This window comes from Sorghum bicolor, chromosome 3, assembly GCF_000003195.3.
Source record: "Sorghum bicolor cultivar BTx623 chromosome 3, Sorghum_bicolor_NCBIv3, whole genome shotgun sequence".
NCBI classification, from domain to species: Eukaryota; Viridiplantae; Streptophyta; class Magnoliopsida; order Poales; family Poaceae; genus Sorghum; species Sorghum bicolor.
In genome coordinates, this window is record NC_012872.2 from 73,634,385 (window position 1) to 73,652,534 (window position 18,150).

At 39.6% G+C, this 18,150-nt stretch overlaps 2 protein-coding genes and 1 long non-coding RNA gene across 13 annotated transcripts; 1 reads left to right on the top strand and 2 right to left on the bottom strand.

Annotated features, from left to right (window-relative positions):
* LOC8077395 (mitochondrial import inner membrane translocase subunit PAM16 like 2) lies at positions 47-2,398 on the bottom strand. Its single transcript, XM_002459096.2, has 4 exons — positions 2,152-2,398; positions 1,927-2,014; positions 678-808; positions 47-531 (listed from the first exon to the last, which is right to left on the bottom strand). The coding sequence occupies exons 1-4, from the start codon at positions 2,152-2,154 to the stop codon at positions 412-414; spliced, it is 342 nt and encodes a 113-aa protein (XP_002459141.1). The 5' UTR covers positions 2,155-2,398; the 3' UTR covers positions 47-411.
* On the bottom strand, positions 7,951-13,711 carry LOC110433501. 11 transcript variants are annotated; one of them, XR_002450945.1, is made up of 6 exons: positions 13,053-13,711; positions 12,564-12,598; positions 12,007-12,084; positions 10,557-11,360; positions 9,350-10,108; positions 7,951-8,351 (listed from the first exon to the last, which is right to left on the bottom strand). It is a non-coding gene; the product is annotated as an uncharacterized LOC110433501 (long non-coding RNA). The 11 variants fall into 11 exon arrangements; XR_002450946.1 differs by having other exon boundaries at positions 12,763-13,711; XR_002450941.1 differs by lacking the exon at positions 12,007-12,084 and having other exon boundaries at positions 12,564-13,202; positions 13,331-13,711.
* Positions 15,355-15,958, top strand: LOC8074101. Its single transcript, XM_002456928.2, has one exon. The coding sequence runs from the start codon at positions 15,488-15,490 to the stop codon at positions 15,770-15,772; it is 285 nt and encodes a 94-aa protein (XP_002456973.1). The 5' UTR covers positions 15,355-15,487; the 3' UTR covers positions 15,773-15,958.

An 18,150-nucleotide genomic window follows, 5' to 3' on the forward strand; every position in this document is an offset into this window, starting at 1 on the left:
TCAAACTGTAGCACACAGCAATCAGAAGCGTTAGCATGGAAAAATGTTGAGCTGAAATAAGCAAATAGTACCAACACAACGATAATTCCATCGCAGCAAAGGGCAAATTCACCTTTCAAGACAAGGCAGGAATGGGACCTGTTATGTATGTAAAACAAAAATTATGCCCATCACAGCCAACTAACATACTATGAGTTACAACCACAGTGAATGAGGCTCTGCCAATGAGAATCAGCCAAAATTTCCTATCTTTGCTAAACATAATTCTAGGCCCAGCAACGCTGCGTAATGTTACAACCAATCAACCTGATGCGCCCAACACACAACTCAAAACTGAGCCATGATCTCTGGGTGCACCGGCAATCAACTAGGCATACTGCTTCGAACAGAAGCTAGGGCGTCTACGCAATATCAGTTCGGTACATCAGGCTTTTGATACAAAGGTTCCAGGCACTCTTTCGCTCTATGAACCTTCGACTGGAGATAGAAGCTCCCGTTCTTGGCATTCCTCTCAAACATTGTGTCATACTTCTGCAAAGTATTCAAACAGGGTAAACTTGACGTTAGGTCTAGCTCAGGCAATGGATTTGTACAAATGATTCTAACAGTAATGGAATTGACAGAAGCTAACAGCTGCAGGAACGTATTTTGTGCAATATAAAAATATTGTCACAGACCTGGACAATTTCTTCCCACGTCGATTGCTCACTGATACCGAGAATTTGCCGGGCTTCTTGCTCGGTCATGGCCTTGCTAGCCCGTCTAATACCATTTATAGCTTCTTGAGCAGCTCCAGTTTTGTTTGCATCTACAGGAAAAATCAGAAACAATTAAATGGTTTTCAAAAGAAATATGGCACATGGATAATGTAGCAATGCAGATGTTTTTCTTTTCCAGAATGAAAGCCAACTCTTTATAGGTAAAAATAGAGGATTAAGTAAGTTAGGTAAGCCATCTAGTTCAGAAGCATCATAGTGCCTTTATTCATTTTGCCATAACAATCTATAAGTTAGCATTTATACAGTTATTGTCATACACAGAACCTAATAAATTGAGCCACAGTCAGGTTCCGCATAAAAGTTCTAAACACAGAACCCAAAGCTACTTATAGAGTTACGACACTTTGCAGGCGAACAAGGGCTATGCTATGCATTAATAATTTGATCTGAACAGATGGACACAGACACAGTATGAAATTGGCTTTTGTATGATATCCTGGAAAAGCCATCATGGCAATTTTCTAAAGTGGAACATATGAATATATCCTACTAAACGAAACTGTCAGAACAGACATAGTATGGAACTTACCATCACTTATTAGTTCACAAATGCAGAACTGTTTGAAAGAACATTGTTTTCCTCTCACAACAAATCAACATAAGCCAAATTTCAGCGAAACGAACAGGGAGCAGTGTGCCAATATCCCTAAACCTTCAGCAGTAATTCAATTTTACATCTTTAATTTGCAATTTAACAGCAGAGCAGTCCAAGCATTGTGCCAATATCCCTAAAACTAAGGACCAACACAAATACACAATGGCTGGGTAGTGGTATCCTGGTACAGTACCATAATATCACCATCACCCAGATTGTGACAGGCTGACAGTCAGCATTCCATGGACCAATGTGCTGTAAGTTGTATTTTGATAAACGGAGCTGCTCCAAATGATATTCCTCAGGTGCCCTATCTTGCATCGGAGAAGTGGAACAACAGAGGGCAGTAGGGGCAAAGGGACTCAAATTTTCGTTTTGGGATTGTGAGCCAGATACCAGGTAACTCTTGACCAGTGACAATCAATGCCTCACAAATCACTAATACCTCAGGCACAGACACGCCACGCCATGGTTTCCCGATTCAAGCCACCGTACAGTCAAAGCAGCAAGAAATCCTATGTTTTTGACAAGGCAGGAAGAGGGAGCACTCACTGACGAGGGCCTGGCGGTAGGCCTGGAGCATGGCCCTTCCCACCACGGTTCCGCCCATGACGATCAGATTCGCGAGGAGCCTGCCCGCCTGTGTGTTAGGGCAGAAGCGTCAGACGCGAGACAAGTAACAAATAATGATACGATAACCTCTAAATGCGAATCGGCGCGCCAACAAATCGCTAGCAGGAGACGAATCGGGAAGAGAACCGAAAAAAATCAGCGCACCATGGCAATGTATCCTCCTTGCCCCTTCTGCGACGGCGGCGGACGGCGGAGAAGAAGGGGGCCCTAGAGACTAGGGCCTCAAAGGACCTGAGGAGGAGGGCGAGGCCTCGGCCTCGCGCGAGGAGGACGGCGGCGAGCCGCGAGCACGGATGGGACGGCCACGGGCTCCGATTTGCGCAGGGAAGTGGCGGCTCCCTCCGGCGGACGGCCGTTGCGTTGGTGGTGGCTCTTCGGTTTTGGCTTTCTCAGACGTGAAGCGTGCGGATTTGGGCTTTATTAGGTTCATCTTGGGCGACACGAAAGACGAAAGTGGGATGGGATGGGAGGCTTGGGCTTGGGCTAATTCCGTCACGACTAGGCCCAACACGTCCTCAGTGCACCTTTTTTTTTCTTTCTTTCTTTCTTTTTTTTATTTATTTATTAGTACTCCCTTTGTTCTAAATTTAAGTCATTCTGGTTTTAAAAATACGTAGTTTTATTATGTATGTAGATATAATATATATTTATATATGATAAAAATTATGTATCTAAAATCTCATATACTAATGATTTACAATTAATTTGAAACGAAGGGAGTACAAACTTAGGTTGTATAATATACATCAACTTCTTTTTTATATAAGATAAATGGTGTAGGACATTTCAACAACTTATATGCGGTCCTCTTTAGAGTCTAAACGGGCATAAATGGAGTAGAAAGGCGAGCTGTAGTATCCTATCAAATTTGATACTACTTTGGTAATAAAAAAAAAAAGAGAAAGTCCGAGCATCGATTTTATTTCCAGCAGTGGTCATTGATGCTGGGTCCTGAAAATCTTGCACTGGTGCTTTGCGTTGTCATCGTTGCTCACTAAGCTTGATCCGAAAAAACTATCTATGTCAAATTGCCAATAGTTTAGAGTTATATATTATAGTAGTACGTGTTAGTGAATATGATGGACAACTACATGCATGCATAAATGGGTATAATGAAACTCTGGAAGTGGGACAAGAGCTTTATTCGCTTATATATATATATATATATATATATATATATATATATATATATATATATATATAGTGTAGTACAGATTTGCATTGGTCTACAGTATGCAGCACCTCCTTAATTTGTCGCCGTAGCTAGGATATATATATATGGAGACAGACAGCAGACTGCTGCTATATATCTATCTCGTATGTGATGATGATAGTCATGTCATGCATGCATCACACGGATCAGTTGCTTTGCTTGGTGATTTCTCAAAAGTTGCTATATAGCTAGAGAATATTTAAGCTTGCATTGACAGCGGGCAACAGCACGGAGGGCAACATGTATACGAAGTACGAACTGATGCATATATAATATAAATGCATGTATATGATATGATTCGATCAGTTGTTTTTATAATGGATGGTATCTATAGCTATAGAGTACTTGATATATAACTCCATATATTTTGTCTATGCATGGACGAAAAAGATTATATTCGAGGTGCTTTGTGAATTGTTCTGAACCATTGCTTTTACGAGAGCTAGTGGCCAGTGGGTCGATATATCGGTCGGAGGTGCGATATGCATGCACGCGCAGCATCATGATATATATGCATGTGTAGTTCCTTTTGATATCCTTTCATTTGTTCTCTTTTCCCCCCGGCCCCCACAGTTATTTAGGAAAATCCTCTAATTTACTGTTTTGAAGTGGATATATAGACCTTTTTTACATCATTTCGTACATGTATATATATACTACTGCATATGATGAATTCTGGTACTTCTGTGATATGTATGTATATTTCCTTGAATATATTCCTAGCATGCAGACCAGGTGTTATTTTAAGTTTCAGGGAACAAGTCCTCGATCGGTTCATTAATTAGCATTACCATGAGGACCAAAATGGCATAAACGAGCGTTTTACAGTTAACAAATTAATCATTGCCAACGTACACAGAGCATCTTGTGGCTCTGAGCATGTAACAGAGTGAGCACTAAATAAATGTGTCTTTAGTTCCTCCATAGCCTTCGTATATATACTTATATGGGATAATGCGGTCATCTCGCCATTTAATTTCTTCATGCGCTTTTCTTGCCTCCATCATGTTCTCCCTTGCCGCTAGCTCTCCGGTGCCTGTTGTCATCGTTGAGGAAAATGGAACAATTATTATCATTGTTGCCACTTCTTCGACTATCCCTTACGTTGTTGCTCTCTCTTTTTCAATTCTCGCAGCTGAAAGAGCTTCTGTCGCCTGTAATCCGTCTGTCGGTTTGGCATGTGAGATAAATGCTCCTCTTGATCGATAAGCCTATGTTTGTATGATGACATGATGCCGTTGCTGCCCCTCACCTCGAGGCGGAGGTTGTGTTGTATGAACATGTTGCTCCATGCCCTACCTTGGCAATCGTTTCAAAATTCCAACCCAATATGCCCCAACCCGGTCGTTCTTGGTAGTGCTTCATCACCATGATTGAGGAAGTATGCAATCACCAATTGTTTAGCTAGCTTTGGAAATAGTAGAGGAGGTGCTGGTTTTACTTGAAGGTGTGAGAACTCTCATTGCTGATGAGCTTGTGGTCTATGAATTAAATTGAATGTACTTCTAACTATATTAGTGATCCTTGTAAGTAAGTCTTGCAAGGAACATATTGATTTTGGTAAGCTTAGGATTACCAATACCTTGTGTTGTAGTTTTCTCTTCCTCTCTTAATGAAAAATGTGGTGAGACATCATCACCAAAAAAAAAACCCTTGTGTGCAGTATCATACAATTGTCTTTTGTGAAGAGTCAACACATGGGGCTTCCATTAACTTACTAATTAAATTGAATGAATTATGTTGTCTATCACAATATTAATGCCTCACGGTTTAAGTTATTCAGCACACACCAACGATTATATACAACAATGCACCAAGTGATTGTGTTTTTAGAGGAAATCCTAGCACAGTAGCACCCCATGCCTTGCATTTTCAGTGAATGGCAGAAACGGATGCACTCTTTGGTTTTTGTAGGGCCACTGAGTTGGATGATACGATGCTCCTTTTGTGTTAGTGGTAGTTTGTTCTTGTGGTTGTATACTTTGTTCAACTTGCACGTTGTAGTCTTATTTGGTGTGTTTTCTTTTGTCTTTTTTACCTTTCCTGTGGTGCATTTTATCCTCTTTTGCTTGTCTTGTATTTAACGCTTCTTCTGAATATAATGACAGACAAGTCTCTATTGGCAGTTTAGGAAAAAAAAAGATGCTACTAATAAGTTTTTTTTGACAACATGCTACCAAAATAAGTTAACAAGGCACGGATTGAAAATTGAAATACAAACAATAAAACAACAAATGTGGTTAAGTTGAACTTCTATGCACCCCACAAACTGTAGCACTATTTTATTACACAAGAAGTCAAATTCTCCCTCTAATCTAATTCTAAATGATAAGATGTTTTTTCTAGATATATGGCTTTCGCTATGCACTTACTGCATTCCAAAAAAGTGTCACTATGGGATGCATGCCGATCAAACTTTTTAAAATTACTAGGTTTGTAAATATTTGCATCTTCAAACAAATTTGTTGTGAAAATATGTTCAGCACGATTCATCTAATGATACTAAATATACACTATAAATATTCATATTTTATTATATATATTTGGTCAAAGTTAAAATTGTTTGATTTCTCGAGAAATGAGAATGCCACTTTTTTTGATAGAGAGTAAGTATACATTATATCTAGATAGATATATAGTAAAAATAGTAATGTACCTAAAAACAGAACCCCTTATAATTTAAAATAAAAAATATGTTATATGTTGCCTATTAAATTGAATATGTTATACTGTCTATCGCAATGTCAATGGCTTACACTTTAAATAGTCAATAATGCATCAGGTATAGTATGGGAAGTACAAACAAGCAAGCAACAAAAGGCTACCAAGTTTAAAAAATGTATTAAAAAAATACACAACATGCCAAGTGGTCCTCGATCATCTGCTTTCAAGTTTCAGGGTCTACGAACCTCTTTATTAGTATAACTTCGTCCTTGCAAATTGCTTCACCTAAAAAAACTTAGAGAAGCTACATTCAAATGGCATCGTCACTAGTGACCTTAAACAAGTTCACCTCAGAAGCCACAAAAGACGCATTTAAACCTCAATTGGTAGGGCTTTTCTCTAGCTTTAGCTCTTACGGAGAAGCCCTACCAAAGGATTTAAGAGGACGAGCCATTTTCTCAGCAGTGAAGAAAGAGAGATTGGATGTGTCTCTTTCAAAATGGATTTGACTTCTTCGGATGAGCTCTTGAGGAGAAGCCCTGTCATAGAAGGTGGAGTAAAAAAAACTCTATAGCTTCTGTTACATGGATTAATGTTTGATTGACAAGCCCCTAGAAAAGAGGGCCTTCATTATCTAAAAAGTGAAATTATGGTATTCGTATTGGTCAATCGAGTTCAAATTTAATCAAACTTATAGTAATAAAATTAATATTTATGTCTATAAATAAATTTGTTATAAAGATATATTTCATAACTAATATAATGACACTTATTTTATATTATAAGTGATTCTACGTTTTTATATAAATTTAGTCAAAACATAGGTCATTTAATTTCTTGAAATTTGAGAATTATATTCTTTTGAAGTAGAGATAGTACTCCCTCTATTCTAAAATAGAAGTTATTTTCGTTTCTCGAGAAGTCAGTTTTTTTTAACTTTGGACAATTATATACAAAAGAAGAAATATTTATAATACATAATTAGTATTATCAGATAAATGGTTGAATATACTATTATTGAAAATTTATTTAGAGATATAAATGTTATATGTATTTTTTATAAATTTAGTAAAAGTTAAGAAAGTTTAATCAGTATGCTTTTTTTATAACATCATCTATTCTGGGTCGGAGTACGTGGAAGAGTTGTTGGAAGAAAAAAAAAACAAGGAAACCAGAAAAAAAAAACAACGGAGATGATACTGTCGTGATGGATGGTAAACACACTGTGCAGCAAGAGTGTCGACACCTTCGTCGCCAAAAGACAGGAACAGGAAGGAAAGCCAGTAGCGCCTAGGGGTGCGTGCCCACTGCCTCGGCGATGAGCACATGATGTCCTCATCCGGGGCCTACCGTCAGTTCTCTCCGCGTCACCCTCGACAAATAGGAAAATGATTCTCAACTTAATTTAAACCAGTTGCATGCGAATAGTGTCGACTTTTGTATTTTTTGCTAAAATTTAAAATTTTATGGCAACAACGGTACCAGAAGTACGGTACGGGAATTCTAAAGATTACATTATTTATCGAGTCCGTTCTCTTTTCTTTTTTATCGTACTTTTTGTGTTAACTAACAATATTTTTCTAAATCAGCTAACAGTAATTTTAATCTTAACTTTTCACCAACGCCAATATCACCTAGAGCACGGGGATATATACGTTGTTCATCTTTTTTTTCCTTGTTCTATTGTAAACAAAATTTGACGCCTTTGGGCGCGTCAATTTTCTTTTGTATAGGTTTTTGTACTTGCCTTGAAATTAATCATATCTTCCGGACAATAGTTTACTTTATTATTTGCTTAATTAGACTACTTTATTAAGTGCATTGCTGTGTTATTATTATGCACCTCAACACACACTGTCACATGTTCCTTTTTTTGGGTGATAATATGGAATAGAGTTAAAGGAGAGGTCAGAGAGAAAAGCTTACTGTATATCTTAGTGGTGACTAGGTAGCGTACCCGTGCGTTGCTACGGGACAACTAAATTTTTTTATTATAAATATACGGATCACATGATAAAATAATAATACTGTCAAATTAAATACCAACATTAAAGTGCCATTTAATATAAAAAGCAATGTTCATGAAATTAACATTATAACTCAAGTTTGACGTATGCTGTATCATTACAAAAAAAACAATGTTAAGAGTGTAGCTCATAATGATAATCTATATCACCTAATATACTCTCGCATCAAGCCACATCATCGAAATATCAGCCATTACATAGTTATACCAATTTCTTTTATCTACCCATCCACTAATCATACATGGTACATCATCTCTTCACCTGCTTGACAGAGTAATGTCCTTTGCATCCATGCTTTTGCTTCTTTGTGTGCCAATCAATGTTGCTTGGAGGAAAACTATTTTTGTGATGATGAATGGAATCAACCAATGTACAGCCACAGTAGTAGGTACATGACCACAAATATTAACAAATAAAACATATGGAGCTGCAAACCGCTCCTGTAAAACCAAATTAAATATGGACAAGTGAAAACAAGTGCAGGCTGGGTGGCTATAGGGAAATAAAGAATCATAGAAAAGATCACATATAGTTAGTTTTCAGCTTCATGCTATTGGCAATTTATTTTTCTCTCATTTCCTACTCGAAACATAAAATTAATGTGACTAATAAAATAAATCAGATTATATACTATTAGTAAAGAGATATATGCATGCATCATTCGAATGTCCAGTGCATTCAAATGATCCGCAGTATGTCAAAATCCATACATCTAGATAGACCATATATACATACAAGGAGTGTCTTTTTTTGGAACTCAAGTGATGGGACATGAGAAGAAAAACACATATTCGAATATCTCAGTTCTAGCAGTTCAAATTAAGTAGATCATATATTAAGCACCTCTGAAAGCTATCAGGCAACAAGTGAAAATACCATACTTCCTCCCTTCTATCTTAAAGATCTATCAGGTACCAAAAAAAATCAACAAATCTAGAGTGGAATTCAACTTTCAGTTGTCTGAAGAGTAACGGCTAATGCTTGCATGTAGGCACATTTTAGAATAGCCCTATCTATTTGCAAGAGTGTGGACAAGCCTCTCAGATGCAAGTTTATTTTACCATTAGGCGAGGAATGACTTGAAGAAAATAAATAAACAACAGGTATAAGAGGGCAATTAATTAAGGAAACTCATGGTTGTAGTTTCTGTTTTCACTATTCAGTATTTAGCAGTAACCTATGTATTTGTATTATTTGTATTCGGCAATTGTTGATTTTGTGCTAACATAATCAGTATTTATAGATTTCAGGTTTACAGAATTGTAGACTACATGTCATTGCTAGATGGTTGTATTCCTGAGAAAGGCATGTAGGAGGCCAGAAAAATAAAACAGAAAAGATAATTTTGAAGGGGTTTCTTTGAATTTTGTCTGAGCATACAGAAACTAATTGAACTTCACTGCAGCAGTTGTGGGGCAGGGTTCACATTCAAACTAACCTTCTTACTGTGTTTGGCGAGGTGTTAAAGGTTTCCTACAGCTTCTGGGTGACTATGCCACAGAGTAGACAGGAGATGATGACACAAATGTCTCACTTCTTGTATTTTCTACAGTATAAAAATAATTAAACTATAAACACCCACATGCTAGCAAAGAAAAAAATCATTTGGGAACACGTGTTAGTAAAAACATGAGCCAAAACTGGACATAGTTAAGATTTCTTTAAATTATTGCCTTCAAAATGATAGAATACAGACAGTATTGGCAAGAAAACATAAAAAAAAGAAACATGCTTTAAGATACTAAAAATTACAGGTGAAGTTCTCATCTGAGATCACAAGATTTAACCTGTAATGAAATCAGAATTTGAGTGTTATTTTACTATATAAAGCATCACAAAATATAACAAAATTGTATCCAAACCCGTATGCTATACTCAAACCAAATGCACTGATAAATTATACATTTCTCCTTTTGACATTTCACAGAAAATAAGATGCTATATATTCCATCTTAAAGAAATTTAGATCCTAAGCAGCCTGCATTTCTACCAACAACTAACTGTAAAGCAGTCCAACTGAACCAGCTACAAGTTGCAGTTGACCTCGCCTCTGTGTGTTTTGCTGAGTAAATCTATATCCAATTCAGTCATTCAGTCAATTGCCGGACCATGAACTGAAGGGCGATTGAACAGCACCTAGAATGGGCAGGTAGCCAGAGGTGATGGGCGGCGATGCCTGATTGCCAAGCTGTCCTCTCTGGCGATGCGGGCTTCAGGTCAGATGTATAAATATGACTGATGTGGCTTTTGTAGTAAAATAGAATGCATAATGCATGGCAGCTGAATGGCTTCTCCTATATAAGGGCAGAGGAGACATGATTTAATAATGGCTCGCAAGATCTAAGTATAGATATATAGGGTGGTATCCCCTGTATTGTAGCTTAATTAACTGATGTTACTACATTGGCTGTTGTTATCATTGTTGTTTAAAAAAGAAGATATATTGAGACATGTGTGCCCCATCAGTAGGCCTCGATCTTACTATTTAATCAATAGTGGTGCCCACCTTGATAATATATTTTCTTAGTTGGAGTAGTGGTTCATCGGGACAGTAACAGATCGAGAACTGACTAAATCGTGATAGAATGGGATTAATGAAGAAAGGACAGTGCACACAAGAAAATAAACCAGAGATTAGGATGGACCTCGGTGCCTATGCGTGGCCTTCAACGCTCGTCAACAATGCGTGTTGCCGCTACCGCTCGGCTTACGCGATGTCGTCGCCACTCCTAGGTCTTGTTTGTTCCCCACTGGCAATCTGTGATGGCGCAGCTTCCCCTCACGGCGACACCCTCAGCAATGGCAGCGACTGCCCGAGTTCCGCGTGGGAGAGATGGCCGGTGATGTGGGCCGGTGATGGTCGGAGTATAAAGCAATCAACCATAGACAGGTAATAGCAAAAAAGAAAGTAAGAGCAAAAAGCAATAAATGACCAACAAGTGTTCATTCTATTTTAAGAGAATTGTAAGCCAAATACTTCACAAATGCAACTGAACAAACTTCCTAAGCATCATGAGCTCTTCCCCCCTAAGCATGACCTCTCTCTCCATAAGTAAGAAAGGCTCTAGTCACTGTTTGGCTATTTCAAGAAATGTGTATCTCCAAATAACAGAGACAATTGTCACAACACATTGTGCAGTGAAAAAGGAAATTAATCGTTGATTGTGCAAATGCGTTGTAAATTGCTTCTCTCTGTTTCTCAGATGCAGACAACACATTGAGCTAACTAATATGTTGGACTCACGATCATCTCCAACAACACAACAAAGGTAAGATTAATTACACAACAAAGTTAGGGTTGGCCGATTTTGCACAGCAGGAAGCAAAAAGAAGGGGGTTGGAACACCTGGTATCAGCAATGGTTGAGCGGATGTGGCATTGGTCCTCGATGGCGGCGTGGTAGTGGACCTTGGTGGCGATGTTCCAGCTCTCTGGTAGTATGGTCAGGCCTGAAAAGATACTACAATAATGTGAAGCACATAATAGCTATACTGCCTGTTTTAGAATTAACAATTTTCAAGTAGCCATTCAGTCAAAAAAGAAAGTAAAAGGAAAATAAATGTATATACATTATTGCTATTATTTCACCAATGCATGCATGAGAAAGCAACACATCCAAGATCCATCCACTGGTAACACAAAGCAGCAATTGGAGATAGTGGGATACAATTTCAACTATCATAGTTTGTTAAAAAAATGTTTCTAAAGCAAACAAGAGAAAATGTCACAGAAAACAGCCAGCATTAAATCCTGCATTTCTCTTGTAGGAAAGAGCTCAAGAGTTGTGGTGGAAACCATGTGATCACTTCCATATCACACAGTCACCTCGCTTTCCAAATCCATCACTAATCCAGAACAAAACAGACTGCAGCCAGATGGATCCAGAAAAACAGAACCAGTGCAAAGAGCGATGCAACATACAAAAGGATAAAAAACAGAACTGCTTGGAGGAAGACAGAAGCAAAAGACCAACAATGGAATATGCAGTCCAGACCCTCCTGTCAGCTAATGACTGAATGGTCAAACAAAACATATGCTAGAACAACTTCATTGAGTTCACAATTTACTTCTAGATGGAAAAAAGAAGCAAAATACCAACACTCCAGGCCCTCCTAACAGTTGATATGGATGGTAAGAAGTTCCGGTTTGGGTGCTGACACTGATGTAAATTATCTGTAAGAGCATCTCCAAGAGATTAGCCAAAAACAATAGCCAAATTTACTGATTTAGCTACTCTCTAAAATAGATTTGACAAAAAATATTAGAGTACTCCAAGAGACTCTGTAAAGGATGGCTAGTGAGGTAGGCTATCCAAAAGTAGAGAGCGAATAAGGTGGGATGGAGAGCTACTAAATTTAAAGAGTCGTTTACAAAGTCTGTTAGAAACGTTTTTCCTTTAACAATAGCTAAATTTATCTTTAGAAAATGATTTGGTTAATCTCTTGGAGATGCTCTAAACAGTATGCATTTGAATTTGCCACTATATGATGCAGCTATATCTATGGTGCATTTCAGCGATATATCTATGGTGCATTTCAGCGATATATCTATGGTGCAGCTACAAGAGCTAAAGTGACACTTAATTAAATGATATTCAGCAGAATAAATGATGAAATAAACTCATGCTCATATTGAATTTGTAGGATTCACACCTCCAATAATTTTTCTTCAGGTTCAGCCTCTTGAACTACAGAAAAAAAGACCATCAGCAAAATGGACTGCAGAAAAAAAACACTCAGTCATTGAAACCCCTGATGTGCCCTAAGCAATTGAAGCAAAGATCCCTCAACTTTCTTCTTACTTTTAGAATTGGACAGATCGGATACAACACCACAATTTCTACAGACTTACCAGACATAGGTAAACACCAAAATTAATTAGTGTCATCTGGAATGCAAGACTTGCCTCAAGCACAGGCTCTGCGACTTCCTCATACACAAGTTTGTGTCTAGCTAATTTGTAGGATTTACAACTATAGAAAATAAGACCATCAATATAATCGACTGCAGAAAAAACACTTTTATACACTTCAAGCAATTGCCTTGACTGATGCTAGCTGCAGCTAGCGATTCATAGTAGAAAAATAATATCCATGTGCTCGGTTTCAGAAAACAGGAAGGGGAGAGAAGGGGTACGAATACCTGGTGGGTGTTGGCCGCCGCCGGCGGGTATACGATGCCTCTAGCACCACCCTATCGATGATGCCCTAAGACGCTGCATCCGCCGCATCACTTCAACTTGAGACGCGTAGATCTTGGGTCCGACACTTCAAACGCCGCTTTGCCCCGTCCCTGCCACGGCTCACGATGCCCGCCGCAGCAGCGTGGTTATGGTTAGGGTGTGGGCGAGGGCCGAGTGCGACGCCACCACCAGCGTGTGCAATGGAGACGATAACAACGAATGCGAGGGCGAGCGGTACCACTGTGAGGGTGAGGGCGAGCAGAGGAGATTGCAGAGGGGAGAGACGACGTGACGGCGGTGGCTTCTGCGGGCGAACGTGGGTTGGTGAGGCGGCGCCGAGGAGGATCTGGGAGGGGAGCGTCGACGAGGATCTGGGAGGGGGCGCCGAGGAGGATTTGGGAGCGGGGCTCCGAGCAGGATACGGGAGGGCCGAGGAGTATCTGGGAGGGGGGGCTCTGCGTCGACGCGGATCTGGGAGGGACGGAGGGGGCGGCGAGGAGAGGCGGATTTGGGAGCGGGGCTCCGAGCGGAAGAGAGAGCCGGGCGGGATGCGCGTCGCAGGGGCAGGACGAAACCGCGAGAGAAGAATGTCGCACGAAAAGTTTGTCCACGTTTTGGTCTTTTTAGTTGTATAAGGAGATAATATATATAGCTTGCATTGTGCAGGCGGTCACAAAGATAACTCTATGCGTAATTAAGCAAATTAAATGCAGGCGCATGCACTTCATCTTCATGGAACACTTGCCTGTCGATGTACTATATGGATCTACTATCACCACCAGTACTACGTTATACACACAGTGTAGCATCATCACATGGCAATGAGCACATCATGTTGCAAACCCCTGTCGTCTCGCAGGTGACGCGCATGCATTATATTCACGGATCCATGGACCATGCATGGAGGCATTTCATTTCTAATAATTTCAGACAATTTTGTACGGCCCGCGGCTGCACCTATATTTCCAGTTGGTACTCCTTCGTTTTGCTGCATGCATGATTCCATGCTTTTAATTTACTGAGTGCATTCTATAGTCTTGTATAGATGAGAATTCTACCCTTATATATAGTTTTATTTCTTATTAAACGGTATTTAATTTATCTAAAATAATTGAGAATGCCATTATGCAAGAATTTTTTATTCTTTTAATTACAGTATAGAAGAAGCAAACAATCACATACGTGCACCCACACTCATCTCTTATTGAACTGATAAATTTCAAAATCCATGAAATCATCATAAGCATCTCTTTGTGGACATATATTATTGTCTATTATTAAAAAATAGTGCCGTAAATAATAAAATAAATCTAAAAAAATATGAGTACCTTATAATTAATGCTTCACCACAATATAAATCTAAAATATGAGCACCTTCTAATTCTTCACCTCGGTTGGTCCCAATGGTTTATTATTAATTAATTAACTTTGAGCCAACATGCACGCCTAATTACATGGTCATATACCACTTTTTACAGCCACATGATCCGTTCCATTTCACAAGCAGCTAACCATGTGAACATCGAGATGACCGATGACGACATAAAATGCGACTGGATGCATACCTGGATCTGATTTAGTACACGGTATCATCCATGTGCATAGTACTGGGCTAGTGCCCAGCTAGCTAGAGCCTAGCAGAGCCGTTGTAATTGACCTGCTTTGGCCTGTTCGGTAGAGCAGTTAGAGAAAAAAAAAAACGCTCCCGTGAGAATTTATTATGCAAAAGAAAAGTATGATGAAAATAAGTTATTCTGACTCACAACTTTTATGTTTTAGTATAAATATATGACATGTGAAGAGAAAGTATGGTTACAAAAAAAGCTAAACAAAACACACTGATTAGTTTCTGTTTCGGTTGAACATATCGAGTAAATTGAGTTGAAATATTTTTTGAAAGAAAATTGAATCGAATAATATAATATCGATAGATCGTGGTCCTTTCTTCCTCATCATCACTGTAATCATCACTGTAGCTTTCCTGCCTCTATCCATTTTCCTGCCACACATATCGTGATTTCATGCACCCATCTCTAGATGTCGATCTATATATATTTCAACAAATGGCGGCGTACTTATAGATTTAAATGATTTTGAAAATTACAAGAAACCACATTTTACAATTTAAAGCTGGTTAATTTAATTTCTTCGCTCCAAACTAAATAATAATGCGCGCGCGCACACACTACATACGTACGTGCTATGTACGATAAGATTGGTAGATCCATGTTGCTTTCAAGCCCATCAATTAATATTTTGCAAGGTCGTACTTGACAAAAACAAGCCACCTGCTGGCTGCTGCCCGTCCAAAAACACACGCCGGCCGTGAGCTAGCTACCTCTCCAGTCTCCACACCTGGAGAGTACTCTAAGATCGAGCTAGCTAGGCGGCGGCCATGGCGTCCATGGACTTCGTGGTCCAGGTCCTTGTTCGAGTGGTGATGAGAAGAAGCATCCGCAGGCTGCAAGAGGTCGTTGACATGGCCGTGGAGATCGGCACGGCGGTCTTCGTGGCCGTGCGGGTCTCCGGCCTGGTCTTCCGCCGCCGGCTGCCGACGAGTACGCCGTCGTCTTCGTCGTCGCCGGCGGTCTCGGGCGGCACTGCAACTACTACGACGACGTATTACTACTCCCCGGGAGCGTCCGCCTTGATCGGCATGTCCAGGATTGACAGGCACTAGCTAGCTAGGGTCAGCTAGCTACTTCTGGCAGGCATGTAAGTACCAATATATGGTCATTTGTGCGATTTGTGAGTAGTAATTAAATTAAACACAGCATTTAGTTAGCTGTACGTTGTGTTACTGCTCTACATATGTGTAATTTGAGGAGTTGAGGTCGCAAATCAAAATAAACTTTTGCATCGATTCGATTGAGAAAGAAAGATGAGTACGTGATGATTAACTAGATCTGATAGGCCCATTACCTGTGTTGGATTTAACTTAGGGAAAAGGTAATACGTGACCGTTGTGCAAAGCACGGACGGCGCGCGACCCTTTAATTCCCTCTCCCACGCGCCCACACGCCTTACCGGAGAGGAAGAAGACGTTGGCGGTGTTAGGGTTAGGGTTCCAACAGGTCATGTTGGGGAAACTCATCTCCGATGGCTTTAGAAGAGAGTTCAATGGGAGGCAGAGCCACGATACGACGGTGGTGGCGGAAGAAATATCGATGTGGGCGCCGCCCAACAGGGCAGCGCGCGGGAGAAGGCGGTTGGGTGGGGCCGGTGGCCACAAATGGTGGGACAGGGGTGAGGACGAGGGCGAGGACACTGCTGGCAGACCGCCCTGTGGTTAGGGGAGGACAGGATAGTAGAGCAGCGGAGGGCGCGGGCGATGTGCGGCACGACCGGCGCTAAGAGAGCCGCTCTCTGGAGGTGATGACATAAACATGATTTATAATTTAGCCTTGAAATGATCACTAGCTTATTCGTAATGCGGAAAACTTAATAAAGATGACTAACTAACGGTTGTAGATGCCATCTATGTGCTGGTGACTTTGTTGATGCAGCAGGGTGGAAATAATTAATAGATGATGCAGGTTTTGATCTCGATCAGTTTAGGTGTTTGTTGTTCATGTTTGATAAAAAACACACACACAAAGTAGATCTATGGCGGACGGAAGGAGTAGAGAATGCTAAACCCTCCTATATATACTCAATATATCGTTTTGACATGTTTGTGTCGGTAGAATTGACGTGGTTGATAGCTAGGTGTGTCAATCCTATTTATATGCGCTGTGAGCCTAGAGATGAACCCTAGTATACTTAGGGGCCACCGACCAGATTATTTAATAAATTAGATACTAAACATTATGCACCAAGCTAATATGTTTACTTTAAAATTTGTGTTCACACTTGATCAAATGGCTAACACTATTTATGTTTACTTTAAAATTTATGTTTACACTTAGTACAATAAGGCTAGTCTCAATGGGTTCCATGGCCTAGTTTTCAAAACACTTGTATTTTGGAAACAATGCAGATCGAAGAGTTTTATCTCTATGAAACTATCTCTACTCTTATGAAACTCTCATCATCTCTCTCTTCATCAATATAGTGTCACGTCAGTATATTTAATATGCATAAAACTTTCATGAAATCTCTATTGAGACTTTGTCTAATAAGATCAGACCAATGCATCGTCAACCACATTTAATCGTTACTAGGGCCCTATTACTTATAGTTTATTAAAATATATACCTCGTTATCCAAGATGAGTTTAAAGACTCCACTATAATGCATATTGATTTGTGCACCTTCTAAATGGGAAAAGTAGCATCAAGCCTTTAATAAATAGATATGCTAGCATCAGCTTAACACTTATTTTCTCAAAATTAATGATTCGATTTTGGGTTCTTTCTATTTTATCAAATGATATTTAATCAATATGCTTGACATCATTAATTGTTTTTTTGACCAAAGTTAGCAAGGGAGGTCCGTACCAATTTTTCTTCATTTTATAAGATATGTGGGGGGGGGGGGTATATACATTTTTTTTAGGAAAAGGGTTATGTATACAAGATCGCATGCCTAAATGCTTTAGAAAAGGAGAAATATCAATGAAAATTAGATTATAGTTTCACACGCTCAGCTTCACCCTGTGAACTAGGAGGGTCCTCTTTGAAGTAAACCTTCCAAGCAGCCAATGCGATAGTGCCATTATTTTTTTTAAAAACAATCGCATTATGGTGATTCCAAACAGTCCAACAAGTCACAATAATGACGGTCTCGAGCCAAAACGCTGCCTTGCCACACTGAACAAATATCATACTAATTCATAAGGCTGCCGCGAGGGTGTCCCAGTCGTCAATATGCACAGAGCGCCAACACCAATCGGTGAAACTGCAGGTAAAGAAGAAGAGATGGAACATGGTCTCTTCAATGGCAGCTGTGGAAAGCACACAATTATGGTATAATCAAGAGGTGGAAATTAATGTTTGTGCCAGCTTGTCCTTGAGCGGCTGTCTTGTCTTGTTTATTTGGGTGATAAGATATAGCAGAAAATACTGCTGGTTGATTTGCATTTGAAGATGATTGTTGTTGAGACTAGTGGTCACGTAT

Bases quoted from the DNA above. Each gene is read 5' to 3' on its own strand.
- LOC8077395 (XM_002459096.2), bottom strand. The intron at 809-1,926 runs GTGAGTGCTCCC...TTTTTCCTGTAG, and splicing joins CTACCGCCAGGCCCTCGTCA to ATGCAAACAAAACTGGAGCT. The intron at 532-677 runs GTCTGTGACAAT...AATACTTTGCAG, and splicing joins CGTGGGAAGAAATTGTCCAG to AAGTATGACACAATGTTTGA.
- LOC8074101 (XM_002456928.2), top strand. From the start codon at position 15,488: ATGGCGTCCATGGACTTCGTGGTCCAGGTCCTTGTTCGAGTGGTGATG.